Raw genomic sequence first — 20980 nt, forward strand, 5'->3', positions numbered from 1 at the left:
TTCCATTAGCAACCTAAACTTCCCCTTGAAATGTAACATAAACATATTCACAGATTCTAGGAATTGGGATATGGACATTGTAAGGGGTGAGGGAGCATCATTCTGCCTAAAACATATGGGAAACTCAACATGTGTGTTTAGACATGTTCAGTTTGAGATGGCAGTGAATCGACCAAGTAGGAAGTTAGAGCTGTAGGCAGTTGAGTATCTGAGTTTAGAGCTCAAGGAGAAGTTGGGTAAATTTAGACGTTATCAACACAGAAACGATATATAAAACCAGGAGTGTGTATGACATGAATGAAGGAGAAACTAAGCCCAGTAAACTTCTACATTTAAGGTTAAGGTAGAGGAGAAGGGGCTGACAAAGAAAACAGGGAAAGAACTGACAGAAAAAGAGGATGAAAACCAAAATTGTGTGGTGTCATGAAAGCCCAGAGAGACCTTTCAAAACAGGCAAGAATGATACCCTGTGTTCAGTACAGACTGCTACAAAAGACTGTTGCAGATTTGTGCGTGAATTTCACAGCAAGAAATTGGAAACCTTGAGACATAATGTTTCAGTGGAGTCATGGGGTCGGAATCAAAACTGATGCAGGTTGAAGAGTGAATGAGATATGACCAGTGACCACGGGTTGGTAAGGGAATGTCCTGCATGCCCTCAGCAGCATTTGTGGATGCTTATTAAAAGTAGTGAGGTGATACATTGATCAGAGGCTTTATAACGATAAGTAGCTAGGAGCTAAGCGAGTTAGCTGATGTGTATTTATACCTAGTTAGAATGCACAATAGCTACTTTGATAGTAGACATGAAAGGGGTGCATATTGCTAGGTGCTATGTGTGTAAAACAAACCCTGAGAGTAAACTGGAGCAACAAACCATCACCACCTTTCTGAAAGCATCCCATGAAGCCCTTTAGGACCAAACAGCAGACACTGCTTGGAAGGAGTAAATCTAGTATTTTGTAGCAAGATTCAAGATCTCTTTGTTCCTCTGACTTGGTGACCCTTCCAGAGATTGTTAGAGGACAATGTTGTGTCTTCCCAAACTGCGGTTTAGCAAAGGTTCTCTCCAGGAACAAAGCACCCCTATTAACTGAGGGTTCTTCTCTGTGTACCCACAAAGTACTATATACTGTCAGGAGAAAGTGGCTAAAAGATTCTTGTGTGAGGCCATTCCTCTGCTCCTTTTACTGGTTTTCAGACTCCTACAAAAGGAAACAAGAACTCAAAGAACAAAAAGATTAAAAGGGAAAACCAAAAACCTTATCATTAACTTCATCAAATAAAATAGAATGTAAATTTCCTACAGACTTAGAGATTAGCCAGCAGAGAGGCTTAAAATCCTGGAATAAACTCTAAAATGCTTTTGGCTCCAAGTTATGATCCAGGAAAAATTTTAAATCATAACAAAGTAACAAAGGCATTTATTTCATTAAATTCTTAATCTTATACCATACATTAATTTAATTTTGGATATATCATAAGCCAAAACATAAAAGAAAAAATATATTTTTAGGAGGCGGCACAAGATACGTATTCACAGCTTTAAAGTAGGCAAAATTTCTTAAAAAGGACACATTAAAACAAAAATTGACAAATAACACTTATCCAAAATTGAGAACTTTTATTTATCAAAAGACACATTAAAAGAAAATTGTATTGGTAAAGGGTGCAAACTTTCAGCTATAAGATGAATAAGGTTGACAAATCTAATGTAAAACATGGCGACTATAGTTGATAACACTGCAGTATATAATTGAAATTTGCCAGAAGAGTAGAGCTTAAATATACTCACACACACACACAAAGATAAATATGTTAGGTGATGGATGTGTTAATTAACTACATGGTAGGAGTCCTTTCACAATTAACAAACAAACAAAAAAACAAAACAAAAAGCTTAATAGACCAGCCACAGACTGGTAATATTTTCAAACATACATCTGACAGAGGACTTGTATCTCAAATATACAAAGAACAACTCAATAATAACAAAACAAAAGAAAATTTTAAGTAGACAGAAAGTCTTAATCAGTAATAATTGTCTGCTTCACTGGTTCAAATACTTTCAATTTAGCGGTGTTAATAGCTTTTTTCTTTTAAATGATAAAAGACGTGGGAAAAGTTTATTTAAACAAGGGGAGTGAGTAGTGTCTTAAATACTAAAAACCAGGCTAAGCACCACCTGGTGGCAGAGATTTTGAATTTCAACTTGAGTTTTTGTGGAAAAAAAAATTTTAAGTAAAGATAAATTTTGAAAATTGAATCTGCAAAAAGAGTCTTGTAAATAGTAAGAAATTTTAATAAGATGACAACCATATTAACGTTTATTATAGTAAAACCAAAGCAAAAGAACAAAATCTATTCACCTATTTTTGCAGTGAAAATAACTATTAGGAATTATGAGACAGTGAAGATAATAATATGATGACATAATACTTTGCCCAATATTTACATGGTAGAATTGTATTGAACATTAACATAATAAATATAAGTTGACTATTCGCATGCCAGGTATTTAACATGTAGTATCTCATTTAATCTTCCTAAGAACTGTGTAAAATACAGGCCCACATCACAAAATTTTCCCAATAGAAAAATCTCTTGGCTTCTCATGACCAAACCACATAGAACATATTTATCTTTCAAAAAAAAAAACAAAACATTTTTGCACTTTTGCTTATATTGGGAAAAATTATGCTTATGTCCCCAAAACTCGATATAGATTTTTTTTTTTTTTTAACAAAATGGGCATGGGAAAAGTTTTGAATTACATCCTAGAATAAATTGGTCCAAATAAGATCTAGATCTTGCGTAGACAATCTGAGAACCACACAGTATTTAACAGTGAGGGAGTGCGCCCCAGCTGTTGCCGGCACCGAGAAGGGCAGCTTGTCCAGCCGTGTCACCACCGTGCCCGTAATGTTTAGCTCTTGTTTTTACTTAGTATTTGACAAAGTTCCCTCAAAAGATGAAAAAGTGTTGAAAGAGCTATGAGAAAAGAAATGTGCGATTATATTATTTATAATAGAAGAGAAGATACTACTGAATATAAAGCAACTTGTTGTTAAGAATTGTATTGATTATGACCAGTCGGCCTTTGAATTTAAGCAATGCTTAAAACAATTTATAAGCAAAATTCATTTTTTGTTCATACATACATATGAATTTCAGCTTTTTCCATTAAGTTTTAGGAAGTAGTTGGAGGTCTTATAATGCATTGTAATTTTTTCCCATTAAAAATAATGGAAAATAAGCTCCCCGTTGGTGTTTCTAGGTGGAACCTCTGATTTTCAAGAATAGATTACTGATGCTAAGCAGGAGATGCCTGTAGATTATTACAATTATACCATTTTACAAATGAGACTCAAAGACATTAAACACTTGCCCGATGCCCAACAGTTGAGAAGTGGCAGAGCCCTGGCAAGCTGTCTCTAGAGGCTGTGTTCAGACCGCCTGAGACACTGCCCCATGGAGGCCCTGCTTTGATCACATGATGGTACGTGCTTTGGGTCAGTGTTTCTCAAAGTTCTTGATCAATAGGTTGTTAGTTTGGAATATGATTAGATTAATATATCACCTCAAAGAGAGTTCTGTGGCTAATTAGATTTAGGAAAAGCTGAGTTTAAACAAATAAAACCTTTTACTTTACTTTTTCAGAGCCAAGTGGGCACTACGATTCTTTAAGGTTGGCAGTTAAAGATGGATTTAGCATTTTCCAGACTTATTTGTCTTTGAGATTTGTGTAGATTAAGAATGGGATCGGTAGCATAAAAAATATAACATGTATGTATTATGCGTGTGTGCATGTGTATGTATATATGTGCCTTATAGCATAATACTGACTGAAACACACATTTATTTGTCCTACATAACAAAAAGTGTAGAGCAGGGCAGCCCAGGGCCAGGCTCATTTCTCTTTCCCTTTCTGATCTACTATTCATAATAAGCTGTTATTCTACTCAAGGTTGTCACCTCACAGACACCAGATTTTGCTGTACGTCCAGGCCTTTTAGCTGTTTTCCAGGGAGGAAGAGAAAGAAGAGGAAAGAGGCAACCCCAGCACCCCCACATGTATTTCACTGACCAGAGCACTGTCACCTGGCCACCTCATGTAACCACCCTTGGCTGTAGGAAGCCTTCAAACTGGGTTTTTGACTTTTAATTCTCTGCCTCAGTAAGTTATGATGTGGCGATAAACCGTAAAGGTTGATTTCTTGCTCATGCGACATGTCATCAGCTGTAGTCAGCTGTGGCTCTGCTCAATTCATCATCTTCATTTTGGGGCTCAGGCTGAGTGAGCAGTCCCTCTCAGGACCATGTACTTCCTTTGGAGAGAAAATGGAGAAGACAGTACCACCTGATGGCTCTTAAAGACTGTTCGAAAGCGGTATCTGTCACTTTCCCCACATTCCATTGGTTAAAGCAAGTCATACACTAAGGCCAATGTCAATAGAGCAGAGAAATATAACCCTCTTACAGAAAATATTGCAGATGGTTGGGCATAACAATGTAATCTTTCTTATATAAAAAAAAGCAGAGAATAGACCAGAGATGGAAGTTTAGTCAGCAATCTACAGTGTCTGCCACAGTACGTGCGCATGCACGCATGCACACACACACACACACACACACACACACACACCACCCCCTCCCCGCTAGTTTTTATTTATTTAGGTTCCAAAGCATCTCACAGGATAAGTATTCACATCCTTTGGGAACTCTGGTCTTGGGCCACATCATGTTCCTTTAATAAAATTACTACCTATAAAAACATCCTGGTATAAAATACCTAGGCCTTAATGTGGGCTGTAGTTCCATTTAGCATTATAATAGATTCCACTATAATTGAACAGATAACAATTTGTGTCACAGACTGTTATGGGAAATTTCTTGTCATACATTAAAACCCACTGTTTGTCAAGGTGATATACATGAATAATGCTTATTTTTAAGCCAAGACACTTTCAGAAAATAGAGTCATATCTAGTTATTAAAGTTGTTTTTTTATTCTTTTTCTTCTGAATCAGGTGCTATCATACCATGCAACATGTTCAAAAGCTGAAGTTGACAAGTTTAAGGTAAGGAAGCAAACGGTACCCTATTGGGCATAAAGTGAAACTTTACATGGCTTTCTTACCCTTTGTCATTTGCCTCTGTAGAATTAGTCCTGCCCATTGAGTGTTGGGGAAATAGAATTGGGCAAAGGTGTGTTTGGACATTTCAATTTCTGAAGGAAAAAGAGACATCTATAACTGAGTAGTCCCTTCATAATCATTTAAATAATTCAGTATTTATTCCTTTCTATTCATTAAGTAAGCAGGATATCAGAAAAAGTCTGCATAATATAGTGAGAATCAAGATGCCTGATTTTGGAATTGGTTTTACCTCTAACTCTCTGTTCATTTAAAATCTTAGGGCCTATATTTTCATCTGTAAAAATAAGTGAGGAAATTAGGATAATAATAGCTAACATTCACCAACTGTTTACTGTGGACCAGGCACACTACAAAGCATTTTACCTGTATTTATTCATTGGAGTCATAATCCTGTGAAGTAGGTACTATTTTGCAGGTGAGTAAACTGAGGCACAGAGCCAAGGTCAAACGACTGTAAAGAGTATAGCCATTGTAGGGGGTATCGCCAGTCAATCTGGCCCCAGAAATGGAGTTCTTGACCACCAGGCTTCACCGCCACTCAGCATGACCCCTGTCCATCTCCAGCTTCCCATAAGTCTGTGAATGAGTCTTAGATATGTCTTTTCACCTTAGCCACCACCACTCCCTTAAAGGTAGTTCGGAATTCTTGTCCCTCTCTCTGCCCTTGTAACAGGCCATGGTCAAAACATGGGATTATGTGGAACCTGATTTTTCTCCCTTTTGAGTTTCAGTGTCTGCCTTTTACAGTTTTTGTGGAGGTTCAGAGAATTATCAAGCAAGCTACCACAACCATAAGAAGGATAATATTTTATATTTTAATATTTGTATGTAATGATATTTGATGATGCCTACTCTTCTAAGAGTTTCATTTGCACATAGATAGATTCATCTTCCCAGGAAAAATGCCACACCACCTCGGGCCTGATAATTGAATCAGATCATTGGAATTGAGTCACAGTAATAAAGAAAGAGAAAAAGGGAAGGCCTCAAACTCATAGTAGGGATGAGGGAACTGCTAGGAAGGATGGGGAGCATACAGCGGGCATCAGGTGAGCAGCTTGGGCTCCATCCAGGGAGATGGTTTCTTATTGGCTTAAAGAGATGCTTAGGAAAAGACCTGCAATGGTGACCCAGATCAGAAGGAGAACCGTGGTACCAGCAAGAGGTGACAACTGACAACAGAGGAAAGAGACAGAACAACAGGAGTCAGGGCCTATTTGTTGTAGCCATGAACATCCTAAGTACTGGCTAGAATGTGAGTGTCATAAGGGCACTGCTATTTGCATGTTTTGTTCTCCGCTCTATTTCTACTGCCTTCTCTACTGCCTTTCACAGTTCTCGGGACATAGTAGCACTCAGTAAATAACTTGTTAAATGGATGAATGAGTGAATGAATGAATGACTAAATAAATTCAAAAAACATCTTCTATCACTCAAAACAATTTTTCATTAAGAAAATGTTAAAGCCATGACTACATATTTTTATGTTTTTTATACTGTATATATATTTTATTAACATTTTCATCAAAAATATTTAAAGTTTTTTGCTTTAATAAAGTTCAGCAACCTATTTATGGGTTCCATAACTATTTTACTGTTTTATATTTTATATATTTTTACTGTAACATAATCATTTTCATTGCTAAAAGAAGGAATGGGGAAGCAGGAAGAAAGATAGCAAAGCTCACAATGGACTAAATCTGATCGCAAAAACCATTTGATGGGCCATGCCCAGAGCTATAGCAGGCCAAAATCAATAGCTTTCTCTTCTCTGAGGGTACTGCCCTGTTTTCAGGCTTATTTCTTTGCTTAAAGTAAGGAAAACACTGTTGTTTTGTTGGCATTTGCCGTGCTCTTCTATTGTTAGCTCACAAACACACTAAAAATATGAAGTATTTAAATTTGAGAACAAAAGGTTATTTCATCTTAAAATTATCAAGATTATTAACTTAACTGATTTATTCCAGAGTTTATCCTGAAAGATATTAGTGAGTATCTTATTACAATGTAATTAGATATAGTAGGTAATTTTAACCTAATGGCTTTTTTCTTGATATATTAAGTAAATAAAATATGATCATAATTGGTAGCTGATGTCTTCTAACTGCAGCAATAACATTAAAATGTAGTGAGCTTAAAATAATCCTGCACTGAAAAGTACTTACTGAAATTTTATGCTAGAGTATGTGCAATGGCAGTTTCCTAACATAGTAGCTAAATAACAGTAAATTAATACTTTGTTTTGACCAATATATGCAGACAAACTATGCTTACAGTCACATATATTGTAACCTTTGCTAACTGTTATGTATACATATATTACCACACACACACACACATACACACACACACACACACACACACACACACACACACACACGAGACAGAAAGAGAGATGGAACCTGGAATCAGAGTTATCCATGAGATCTCATGAGTTAACGAATGGCTGAATCTCAGTATATTGTATTATGACCAGCTGAGACCAAGCTAGTGATCAGTGATCCAGAGATTAAGCCAGAGTTTGAAAAGAAAATGATTTTATCATTTAGTGTTAAAAAAGGATCTGAGGTCAAACATATGCATATACTGGCCAGACTCCATTGCAGCCAAAGCTGTACCATATCTAGGATCCAGACATGTCTAAAAGGTCAATGAGATTGTGGTCTGTTTACATGAGAGGATTTCTGAGCCAAGAACCCTTCCTAGTGGAAGTCGAGGCCACATGCATCAGTGTCTAGATAATTCCAGGTTTAGCATAGTGTTTGTCTCTTGGATTTATCCCTTACCCCAGCCTCCCGTGGATTCACAATCTCAGCGAAGAACATGAGTGGACATAAAAGGCATAGCTTTTATATAGTTTCAGGGTACTAAATGCCCTCAAGAGCACAAGGGTTCCAGAGTGTCAATAGCACCCAACAGAAAGCAGCAGCCCAATGGAAGGAAGCATTGTGATGGACCAGAAGCAAAGCACCTTCCTACCAATGTGATCAGCAGACACTGAAGGAATCAGTGCAGGTTAAATAGTCACATTTTAAGGAAAAGAGAACTCCCAGAAATAAGTGGGAGAAATGGAGATGCCCCTACTATTGGAGAGTGTGATATATACCATTATTTACTTTCAATTCACTATCATTTGTCCTCCTACATGGTATGGCCTAAAGGAATATAGGTTTTATACTTGATAAACCCATAGCGAATCTTTTTTATTTTTAACTTTTATTTTATTATTATTATTTTTTTAACATTTTATCCTCCTCCCCCCCTCAATCCATTAGTCCATTGTCCATGTCCATGAGTCTCTGTTTGTCCTGTTTATTTGTGGCTTTTAGGTTTATATCCCACATATAAGTGATAGCATGTGATTTTCAGCCTTTTCTGTCTGGCTTATTTCACTTAGTATGATTATTTCAAGGTCTATCCGTGTTGTTGCAAAAACTAGTATTTCATCTCTTCTTATGGCAGAGTAGTATTCCATTGTATATATGTACCACAACTTCGTTAGCCAATCATCTGTTATAGGACATTTTGGTTGCTCATGAATCTTTAATAATCATTAAAGGTGGCTGATACCACCTTACCTTTTCTCATCTCTTGTCTTCCTATTTCATACTCCTTCATGTCTGGGGAGTTCTTTTAATATTTTAGAATGCCATAGGATAAGGGTAGCATGTTTTTGTTTTTGTTTTTTTGTGTGTTTTGTTTTATTCTGTTAATTCTTTTTCTCCTGTTGGGGAAAATATCTCTGAGGGGCATGTGGTGGTGGGTGAGTGAGTGGTGGTTGGAGTATGACAATATTTCTAGAAGTGTCCATAGATTGTCTAGCCAGAACAAGTAGGTGGAACAATGTATAATTGTTCATCCAAGAATGTCAGACATAAGCTTATCTTTTATGGTTTTAACGTATCGTTTGTACCTTGGAAAACAGTACTTTTTATGGGGCTACCTATGTACAAAAAGATCACAGAACTTTCTGGAACTAATGCACTAACTTTTAAAAGTCTGATTCAAATTATAATATTAATCATTTGTCCTTTATGGGTTGGTTGTCATGTGTACTGAATGAGGAAACCAAGATCTAAATAATGATTTTTATCTTCATTAACATTTACTGATCGTCCTTGAACTTGAAATAAGAAAAATGTGCCCAGAAAATTTGTGCAGATTTTAGTGCTTGTTTAAATCTCTTCTGCAATGTCCTAACAGATATAATCTATAAAGACCATATTGACAATTAGATCTCTTTGAAGATGACTGGTTTAAAGTCTTAATAACCTAAAGATGCCAGCTGTGATAAGAAGATAAGTTTAGTACACCAATTTATGTGCTCCTATAATTTTATGCACTTTTCTAAGATTCCAATGCAGTGGACAGGCCAAACAGTGATCACTATATATGCTAGTTTACCAATTAAAATTAACTCGTGGACATTCTCATGTTATATTGCCACCTTTTATCATCCCTTCTTTCCATTCCAAACTGCATGCGTTATAGCTGCGATCAGAGATGAACTCATTTACAGCACCGCTTAACTGCCGCAGTAATTAAACACCAATATCTCATATTGAGTGTTTGGGTTTGGACTAACTCTTACAGATTTCAGGTTTTCAATGTTAATGCCTAGGCCACGAATTAATATCCTACTAAAGTAAGTGAAGTGCCATGGAATAGGTACTCCTTGTGGCCTTTCCACACCAGAATAAGAATGGCTATATCAAAAATAAGGCCTTATGGCCTCCTCTGTGAGAGCGATGGCAGGGGACAAACTGAGCAAGGAAAGGTGACGTACTAGGCTTTTTTTTTTTTTTTAAGTAATTAAGTTTAAGGAGACATGTTTGATCCATGAACTATTCAAATGTTATAACTAGAAGCTTCTGCTCTCAGGACTGCCCTTGCCGTTAACGCTGGTAGACATGTCTGTCAGAGGGCCTACATAAGGGTCCCAGCACAAGGAGGCAGGTGTCAGGGCTGGCCCCTAGTTGACTGGCCAAGTGCACAGAATGCTTTTATTTATTGATCCTCCAGAGGGTGCACCTTTTTTTGATTGCACAAAGGTAGCATTTTGCTGGTTCCTGCCCTGCCCGCTCTATCCAAAGCCATGGAAAAGCCCAACCCTTACAGCGGCTTCTTGCAGAGGACAAGGGCACTGTGTAGAGAGGGGGTCACATGGTGGCATTTACCCAAACCCAGGTGACGAAGCCACTGCCAAGGAGGGGAGAAGTCGGGCAGGCACTGTGTGACAGAGGCTTAGGAAGTTCGTGTTCCCCACCCTAGGCAGTAGAGAGCACCTTCCAGCAGCTCCTCTGCCAAGTCCAGGTGCTCCTGCAAGGACACCTCCTTGGTTGGGAGGTGGCTGGAGTTGGAGGTAATTCAGAGTGTCAGGACAGGAAGAGTTTCTCTAGTGTCTCTAGTCTCGTCCCTCACAGCCTTCTTAAAATACTACCTTTGAAGATCTCAATAACTGACATCTTTTCCAGTTCACTTCAGCTTCTTTCTAAGGTTGTTAAAAAGATGACCTTGGAACAATACAAACAGAATCGCCATATCTTCTTAGATCTAACCTAGTCTATCTCCTCTCTTGTCCCTGCCTCTTGAATTGAGGGGATTGTTTTGACTTTAAATAGTATTTATGCCGAGTTTAATATCCAAGATTTTTTTTTTTAATCAGGGAAAGTTATTGAACCTTCAGCAGGAAATTGGTTGCAGAGGAAACAGCTGAATCAGCAGCCTAAAGGGCATCTTCTGCTCCTAAGGCAGCAGCAGACAGAGGCAGGCAGCCTACACTGCCTAGGACATGCCCATAAATATGTGCAGTGCTTTGTTTGCAAACGTCCATGTGTTCCTATGGGGTTCTGTTTATGAACTGTGTCTTAATCAAGTGCCACATCAGAAAAAGGACAGTTGTACTTTGTCACTCTTGAGTATTGAAAATGTTGGGGGTGGGGGAGGGCAGTGGTGTGAGGGGGACCAGGGCTGCAAGCCCAGGCTGGCCTTTCCGACAGCCGAATTAAGCAGCTATGAGTCAAGGGACCCACCTGGCCAAAACAGATCCTGTGGTGACTCTGACCTCCTCTCAGACCTATTTAAATAGCCACTATTTTGTCATTTTTTTTCCATTCGAAAACAAAACATAGACACTGTCTCCAAAAAGTCACTATGGACGTCTGCTTTTCCTGGGAGGAATAATGGACGCAGAAGGCTTTCTCACACCTTCTTGTTACACACATTAGTACAGCTGAGTTCTCTGCACTCCTTCAGTGCCACACTTGATGGCCCAGGGCACCTGAGGCTGAGGGAAGATGAAAGCAAGTTCATTTTTGGTTTCAGAGGAGTGCTGAGCCCTGTAGGAATGGAAGGTAATAGTATGGCCCAGTTCGAGCCTGACCCCTGAATGGTGAAAGGAGCTGTAAAGGCCAAAGGGGTCAGAACCTTCTAGAACACTAGGGCATCTGAAACTGTAATTGGAGTCCTCACACCTTCTATTTTCACATGCCGTCCCCTCCGTTCTGACTTCAGAACATCATTCATGCTCCCATCATCCCACAGTCACCACTAGTTTAGGTCCTCATTCCCTCTTACGCGGTGCCTGCCTAGCTGTTCGCCCTGCCTCCTTCTCTTGACCTGCTCCCCAGTTCATTCAGCACATAGCTCTCAGATTAATAGTATTCTTCTGCTGGCGCCAGTTTCCTCCTCACAAAGCTTAGTGTCTTCTATAAGCCCCCAGATTTTATCACTTAAGATTCTTCGATTGGACATTAAAAGTTTCTTGAACTGTAACTTCCAGTTCATGTTTTCATCCTGTTTCCCATGCTCCCACTTACCCACCCTTCACAAGAGTTCTATTTGATATTTTCTGTCCATTCTCTTCCCTTCCATACCTTTCATCTCATCCCTATTTCTATCTCTGCATATTTAAAGTCCTAACGATTCATCTGGTCCTGCTCAATTACTCCCCCTCTGCAGTTCTTCTAACTGTCCCACAGGCAAAAGTGATCTGCTCACTTGCCATTCTTTTATTGTACACATCAGTTTCTACCTTGTGATATAAATCTTTGTGTACCTGTCTAATCACCTGGTTAAACCAGGAGCATTTTTAGGAGAGAATCCTCATCATACTGATTTTTATAACTCTTATATCACCTAAAGCCATGCTTTATACCTGGGTGCTGGAGAAATTTCTTCCAAGTAACCAAATTCATTGAACTGTTTACAGTTTTAATGGCAGAGGAAGTTATGAGAGTAGAATTTTGAAGCAGGAATTTATGACAATGAGAGTGTCTGCAAATTCTGTTTCATTCCCTTGCTTTAAGTTCTTGGTTGAAGTTCTGGGTTTCCAGTGAAGCCTAAACAATTTCAAAATAAAGGGACTCATTCTCTGTGTTGAGGATATTCTCTCTGGAGTGGTCACTATGACAATATCTCCCCTTCCCTGCTGTGGGCAAAGGCTCCTTGCCATTAATTCCTAGTTGATGCAACTTTTTTAATATTCAATAAGACCGTTTACTCATGTATCCTGCTGCCTTCACCCTGCTGACGAAACTTTTTAAGACTCTATTGTTCTCTTGAATCGCAGGATACCTTTCTAATTCTTTTTATTTGTGTACTCCTGTAGTCTGCTCTTCTACCTATTTTTGAAATTATGCACTGCTTTGGTACTTCTTCTGCATGTTTTCTGTCAATTGAAAATAGATCAACCTCAAAAATCTGAAAAATGTGCATGATTCTGTTTGTCCCAAAGCACTGTATAAAATATGAAGATAGGAGAGAATGTCTGATCTAAGGGGTTTTTTTGCAGTCTCAGTAGCCAGGGCTACCCTCTTTAAGCAGTCTTTGGTAAGACCACGAACACAATCAGACAGGAGAGAGCAAACATGTAAATAGACAAAGCAGCCACCAGACCTCTTGGTTCATTTAAAATTTCTAGGTCCCAGGTTTCCTCATCTACAAAACAAAGCCATTGCCAGCTATAAAATGCTATAATTTATAAGCCTATAAAATTTGTCACTAGGAAGGAAAGGGAAAATAAAACACAAAGCAATATAAAGTTAACAAAACATCATGGGGTCCTCATAATTTAAATACCCAAAGCTTTAAATTTAAGTTCTGTTTAAAAACTTGGGTATTTGGTAGAAGAATTGGCTCCGCTTGATTTAATTACATACATATAATAAGTGATTTACAAAGCCCACCATGGCTATATTATATTTGAAGCATAATATAATATCGTAATATTCGTGAGGAAGATAAGTGATTATTTTTAGGTAAGACAAGAGTCTTAATCTCAGTATTAAAACTATACGCTAATACTACCTATAAATGTTTAAATAATAATAATGTCTTAAATAATATGACAGTATATTAAAACCTTTTCATACCCATTATCACACTTGAGCATCGCAACCTTTTGATAAATACAGAGTTGTTATAGCTCTGTTGACATATGAGGCAACCAAGAACCAAAGAACCAGCAAGAAAAATGCACATATTTGGCTTGATTTTTCCTCTCCAGTGTTTCGTTTTGACCTTGAAGACAGTGCTTCTCTTCAAGTGGCTGAATAGGAAAATGTAACAATATCATGGAATTTTATCCTGAAGTCATTTCTTTTGACCTATTATTCTTGGAAACTTTGTGGCATTTTGACAGTTCGGGGGCCAAATAAGTATGAGTGATGATGATGTCTGAGAAAAAGAATTTTTGGCTGAACTTAACGGACATTTTTAAATGGACTTTTCATGATACTCTTTGGGCAATCAATATATAATGCTATTTTATTAGAAACTCTTTTTGTATTGTAATTATGCCATCTATGTGACTTCTTGCCCTGGGGTTTCAGACTGCTTAGAAAACTAAGGAAATTGGAAATAGCAAATGTTATGAAGATATTGCATCATTCTTACCTAGAGAGGGTATGATCCATTATTGTGACATCTTGCTTGTCTTCCTTACAGTCTGATTGGCTATCTAGCTGTTTAGAACTCTCTCGACATCTGGAAAGCTCAAAAGAAGAAGAGCAGTCCCACTTTATTATCCTGTGCTCTCCAGGCCTGCCAAATACCTAGTAAGAAAGATAACAAGGATATGAGATTACGAACATCAGTTTAATGATAAAGCACTTGTCAGCAGATAAAGTCTTATGTTTAAGACATTAGAACTCATAAACAAGAGACTATTTGGGGAAGATATAAAGAATGTGAGACTGGATTTATATTCATATAGTATTTCTGATGGTGATGCCTATATTAGGGACATCATGGACAATAATCTGCATATGTGAAATACAATGCCTTCAACATAAGACTCTTAAGGTAAATTTTTAAGGATTTTTAAAATTATTCTGAATTAATTGTATAATGCCTCGATGTGTGTGTGTGTGTGTGTGTGTCTGTCTGCGTGTGTGTGTCTGTGTGTACTTTAGCTTAAAGGGATATTCAAGTGATTTGGAGTTTCAACTCGGGCTTTAGAAAAAGATCTTATGGTAATTCATTGTCTACAAAGAGACAAGCAATGGAAAATCTGTGAGAAAACAAGATCTGAGATGAAACACTTTGGCCACTGGGTGCCATCCTTGCTCCATGTAAGGATTTACTGAGCCACGTTTCTAGAAAAATGGTTAAAACCTAAAGGCAGTAATTTAAAAGCAATTTCAAGATATAATAATGTTTGTGTGTGTGCATGACCTGGAATGTGTTAGTGGCACAAGCAGGTTATTCATTTGCCCAGGCACGAGGCAGAAGGGCTGGAGAAATCTCCCCTCTGGATCAGCCTTATCAACAAAGCCCAGACGAAGCCCTCTCTCTTGCTTTGTCCCAATGAGCCAGCCAGTGGGTGGCAGGAGAGGCACCTTGGAGGGAATCGTTGATGAGGCAGTGCGCTAGGTATCCGGAGGTTAGCAGGGCAGATGCTCCGTTAATTATTCCTATTACTGTGTATACTGAGGCATGCGTGTAACAAGACTTCAACCCAGCCATCTGTGTGGCTGTGCTCTGTCCCTTCAGACTCATTCCTTTCATTATCAGAGCTGGTGGTGCTATTAAGCCTCTTCCTTTTCCTAGGAAAGCTGGGTCTTGGTGGAATAGTAACTGTTTCAGGTGCTTTTTGTTTCCCTAGAAGCAATTCATGGAGCTTACAAAGACACCACCTTAGCCGGGCATCAGAACATCCATTGTCACTGATACAACATCTGTGCAGGATTTTGCTATCTTTGGATTCGATGCTCATATACATAAAACTAAGAAATTAAACTCAGTATTATGAGCATGAATCACCATAGAGAAAATTCTAAGACTGTACTGCAATACAGGCTAATGTTTCCTTCCAGGGCCTCAAACATTTGGTTGGAGCTAAAAAGAATTAGTGTATGAACACATAAAATTTTAATAAAAATTGAAAATCTGTTATAGTCACACTGTAACAGAAAATTCTAGATACCTTGAACCAAGACCACATTGTAGAAGGGATGCAAACTCAGAGTAGATTTTACCTCATGCTCCCAGTTTGGGGGCCATGCCTCTGGCCTCATAGTTGGCCCTAGGAGGTGGCCCAGAGCAGTGCATACTAATACTTCTTTACACTTACTTGTAATCAAATTCATACACCCATGAAAAAAGAAAGTGTGAGAAGGGATGGCAAGAATTTACAGAAGTGCAGGCTCTTTTTTTTTAGCATATCCAGAGGTAAAAGCCTTAAATATATTCTACTATTAATCATCTACAGGTGGATGAACTTTAAAATACAGTTTCTGGGCTTACTGGGGAATGACATGATACCAATCGTTATATGTTTTAAATATTGCTATTCACTAAAAGTAATAGCTGTTATAGCTATAGCATTCTTGCTAATTCAAAATGCTTTCATAGCTTTTATTTCATTGAATGTTAACAGAAGCCTTTAAAGGAGAATCAGTGGCTATATCCCATTTAATGAAACTGAGGTACAAATAAATGCCCAATTAATTAGAGTGTACAAATTAAGAAATTGTGATACAGGTAGACACACCGAACTTGTAATATTCCCTTTCAAAATGACGTGGAACTCTTTGATTCAGGTTCCTCTGGTCCTCGCTTGGCCCTGTCCTTGTGGTCCAATTATGAGTCTTTCTGTAATCATGGCTTAGTTCCTTAATAGAGTTAGAATTTCAAAAGACTCTGCAAAGAGTGTGTTTGTTCTTTCGTTAGTTTGTTTGTTTTTAAGCTTACATAGTTTGTAAAGTAATCCAGCTTTACTATTTAACAGGTGCTTTCTCATCCTTCAGCATTTTGGAATATCTACTTCAAGCGATAGGTTCCTGAGATCTAAAAGTGATTTTTCCTCCCAAAGGATAAATCCCAAACAATTCTTGTGCTGAATGATCCCATTCTTCCCTTTACTAGGTTCATTTTTCTAACATATATTATTCATCTTGGGTCTTTCCAGAGACAGGGGAGCTCTGTGAAAACCAAGCTTTGTGTTAGTTTCTGCAGAAATAGGTGGCCATCCTCACCATTGGGCTTAAATTTGTCAAACCCCATAACACATTGAAGTTGGATTTTTAAGGAAGGACACTTTGTACTCTTCCCCTCACCACCAACAGGAAAGTCCTAGTGTTCAGAAAAGAAAGGAAAGAGGCTTTCTATTACTATGTTGCTCCATTATGAAAAATGTTAGGAATCACTCTCTCTTTAAACCCATGGATAAATTTATATTCTGCCTGAAATATCTTTCAAACCATCAATGATCTCCTTGAAAACAGCTTTCCTCTGGTTCCCTGAGGAGTTATGTGTAAGAGCAAAGACTGGTCATTTTGATAACCCCCTTAAAAACCAAAGGTCCAGATATTCTCTTATTAGGAATGTACCTGCTTGCACCGATTGTGATCAGGTGTCTCCCTCCACATGAGATCTTTTGTGCACTGTATAATCTACTCGTGAGGAGGATCGAGTAGAGTGCAAGGTTCCTGATGTAAAATCTTCATCCACCATGTAATGTACATGAGCCCAGGGTTCCTCCTAAGAAGGGTTACAGGTGGGAGTACACCGAGTGACAAAAGGAAAACCTACTACAGGGAATGTCATCCTGCAAAGCCAACAGCTGCAGGAAGAAGCACCTGAGCACTCGCGGAGCTGGCTGCAGCAAGCCCCCAAGTGGTCCCTTAAGCCAGCCGTGCAGAAACCTAATTGCAGCATTGAGCTCCCGGATGTGCTCAAGGCAGCCTGGCTTTTTTTACAATGGAGTAAACATGACCTCTATCAGGGCCTAAGTTTCTTATCTTTCAGCAACCTCCTCTAGAAAGAACTATTCTCAAATTCCAGTCCGAAGAATCTCAAGGAAGTTTTCTGATTGGTCCAATTTGGGTCAAGTGACCATTTCTGGACCAATCAACAATGACAGGGATGTGATCATAGAAGAATATGTCAGCTCCCATATAGAAACACCTGGCTGGAGTGGAGGACCAATGCCCCTAGAAAGGAGAGAGTACTAGTCAGATAATATCATAGCTGTCCTTCATAGGTGAGGTGTACATGCATGTAACTTTCAGATAGTGGCTTTCAGTCCCTAACCTGCCCATGAGCTCTCTTTTGGAAAGCACACATTTCCTGTGGCACGATGAGATGTTCATAACAGTCCTTTCAAAATTCATAATAATAGACACTGGGTGATACCCACCGGTGGTCTATCTGCTGAAGTGGTTTCCCGAGCGATTTGATTAAATTGCATTATGGAAAAGAGTGTACTATTGTGTCCTTAAAGCATTTCTATTTCCCCACCTAATCTTGCTGATGGTCACCTTAATTTGGCTCTCAAACTCACCTAAATTTATAAAGCAAATAAATATAACTTCAAGGGACATGCCAATTAAATTGACTCAGGAACTGCTCCTTACTAGCTGTCTCATCTGGTCATATCATAGCGGCATCTTTCCATTGTGTTTGAACACTGGAGGCTCTGATGTATAACTAGAAAAGCCCCCTTTAACTGGATCAACTAATAACCCACAGATTCCTTCTGTAGTAGTCACTTCTTCATGAACTAATTAGAACCTTCTGGAGAATTATGCAGATCAAATAGGGCAAACAACCCTATATCTGATGTTTGAAACGCACGGTAAAATAACTCAATTCCTAATCTACTTCCTGGCCTCATTAGAATTCAGTTAGTAGAAGGACATTCTTTCCTAGAGGCTCTTTGGCAGATTTGTGTATGAACAGTTAACCCAGTGTCAGCAAAAGCAGTTACTTGTATACAAACAGCTCTCTCTGGCTGCACAGAGAATCCCAAAGCTGTTTAGACAAGACTTTGCTTATCCTCCCACCAAGATGCAAATATTTTAAATGGACAGATTGAGATAAAAGTGCAGCTAGTGCTGGCCCCAACATTGAGCATATCCTGTGACTGCCAGATTTTTGTACTTGAAGGTCAAGGGGGAAAGGTGAAGGAGGGGACTCTGGAGACAAGGAGACAAAAATTTAGAAGGCCTCCTTGACATAGTTTAAAATTTTTTTTCTGAGTAAACAAGTTTGGACTTTAAAAATGTATCAACACAAAGCTACAAAAGGTATGTAGAAATACACACACATTTCTAGGACAGGTAAAACCGCTAATCGGACCATGAAAAGCAGGGTATTTGAGAATAAGACAACCCTGAGTTGCTTTCTTTTTTTCTGCAGTATTCCCATAACAGTCCTTCAGATGCCTCAGTGTAGACTCAGGGAGATTTATTTTTCTTCTAACAGGTTATGTTATAGTTGTCACTCAGCCTTGAAATAGTTTTCTTCTCTGTGGAACATCAGGCCAGGAAAGTATTCATAGCTATTCCCACCTGTCACTCTTCTGCCAGCCTAATGAGTCAGCATTGCACAGAGCCCTCAGCCAGCCAATGGCGAACTTCTAAGCTGCTGCATTTATGGGACATGTTTTCAAAATATTCACAGTCACCCAGCAACAGGGAAAAGTATTTCATTGGCTCTCTCACTGTCAGCTAGGAAAGAGGACAGACTTCAGCTGTGAAGATCGAGATGAGGCATTGGAAAGTGGGGAGGCCAGATGTTTGAACACAGGGCCCTGTCAGTGGTAAATGTCATATTTTATATGTATTACATAAAGCACAATGTTTTCATCCCCCCAGATAAGAATCAAATATTAAGGAATAGGACTGTAACAGGGCAGGTAGTTTTCACCTGCAGTGTCACTGGACATTGCAGATGATCAGTCTTGGCCCCCAAATCTTACCTCCTGATTAAAGGAAATGCTGCTAAATGTGGAGCCACAGTGAGAATTAAATTAGGGCTTTTGGCGTGGAACACTTAAGCCTCCCTCTGCTAGAGGTGAGATGCTATGTATACTGTGTATTCTAAATGCAAAGTAAATACCATATATTACTTTATTAATATCTGATCTTGTGAATTATCTTGCCCTTAAAAAGTTCTACCTAACTCTTCAGACTGATTTCCTCTCCACCACCCCAGGAAAGTCTTGGAAGTTTTACTTACAGCAGAGGTTCTCACTGTTTTTTGAGGAAGAACAATTCCTCCCCTACCTAAGATCATGGTATTAGGCGGTATAGGTTTTCGAGAAAGGTTCTGGGTAAAGAAGGCAGCCTGTCCATTCCCACTGAAAATGGCGACCACCAAGGAGAGGCAGCGTGATAGGGAGTGGGCCTGTGAAACCAGCACAGTGACATCAGCTAAATTTCAAGATCAATGGTGATCCTGATCTGACCCCAGAGAAAACTTTCTCTGACATATCAGAACTTGGGAGATGTTTTCTCTCCCTCACTATGGCTCTGTGCACTAGATAAGGGATAACTGGGATGCTTAAGTGTCATTAGTGGTAGGCCTAGGTCAAAGGTTCTCAGCCCTGTCTGGACGTTAGACTCACCCAGGAAAGGGAGACTTTAAAAACAATACTAATACCTGGACATCACCCCATACCAGTTAAAAAGAAGTGAGGCAGAAGGCTGGCATTAGTACGTTTTTTTAAGCATCCAGGAGATTGTTACAGAGCTAGCAATGAAAAGCACAGGTCTAGCTGATGTTTCCCAAGCTGGTCTCATAGAACACGATTCCACGGATTAGTAATAGATGTGCCGTACACCCACTAAAGATGTTTCAGCAAATATTCTATTAAACAAAGTTAAATAGGTGACTCTACTGCACCATTTCTGAGACTTTATATCCTCATGGGCAGGCATTGTACCTCATAATGGAGAATATAACTTGACCCAGCCATTTCGTCTACATCTTTTTCAAAGCCCATCTGCCACATGGCTTCTATAACAGGGTGCCAGGGAACACCAGTCTGAGCAGACACTGGCCTGGGCCCCCACATTATCCTGAAAAGAGTGAGTACAGCATCCACACTGGCCATGTTCTGTGCTCTGAAATGCCATAGGACATCCAGATCCTGGCATTGGTACTCTTCTGAGAATGAGCCTTTAATTATTGTGCTCATCCTTAAATAATAGTTGCAATAAAAATTTGTCTTAGGAAATTTCCAAAAAGCAAGTCACTTTAATTACAGTAATGTATATTTCAAAGCTGTACCATTTTTATTGTCAGTATTTTTACCCTGAAAAGCAAATGTGTTGCTGTTTTGAGTTGTAAATTGTCTCAAAAAGGAGCACTCCTAAAGATTCACATCGCCGTAGAATGCCCAGGGACACTCAGAGAGCAGGTCTTTACCTCCGACGAGGGATCTTGGAAGGAAGGTGGAAATAAAACGGAACTGACAATGATATTGAGCTTGAGTATGTGCAGGAATTAACGACGTACTAACTATCTAACGGCCTAAAATAAAAAAGGGTAGTCAGTGATTTGTATTTTACTGGGCAGAGGTGGCCAGGTTTCTT

At 38.9% G+C, this 20980-nt stretch overlaps 1 protein-coding gene across 3 annotated transcripts in view; it reads left to right on the plus strand.

Moving 5' to 3' along the window:
- PDE11A (phosphodiesterase 11A) overlaps positions 1 to 20980 on the plus strand; it is a 312968-nt gene that overhangs the window by 186711 nt on the left and 105277 nt on the right. For all 3 annotated transcript variants that reach the window (XM_016152597.2, XM_016152596.2, XM_036236781.1), the window contains one exon: positions 5031 to 5081. In XM_016152597.2, coding sequence (XP_016008083.2) covers positions 5031 to 5081 — 51 coding nt within the window. The remainder of the gene's footprint in view (positions 1 to 5030; positions 5082 to 20980) is intronic.

This window comes from Rousettus aegyptiacus, unplaced genomic scaffold (genome assembly GCF_014176215.1).
Source record: "Rousettus aegyptiacus isolate mRouAeg1 unplaced genomic scaffold, mRouAeg1.p scaffold_m13_p_2, whole genome shotgun sequence".
NCBI classification, from domain to species: Eukaryota; Metazoa; Chordata; class Mammalia; order Chiroptera; family Pteropodidae; genus Rousettus; species Rousettus aegyptiacus.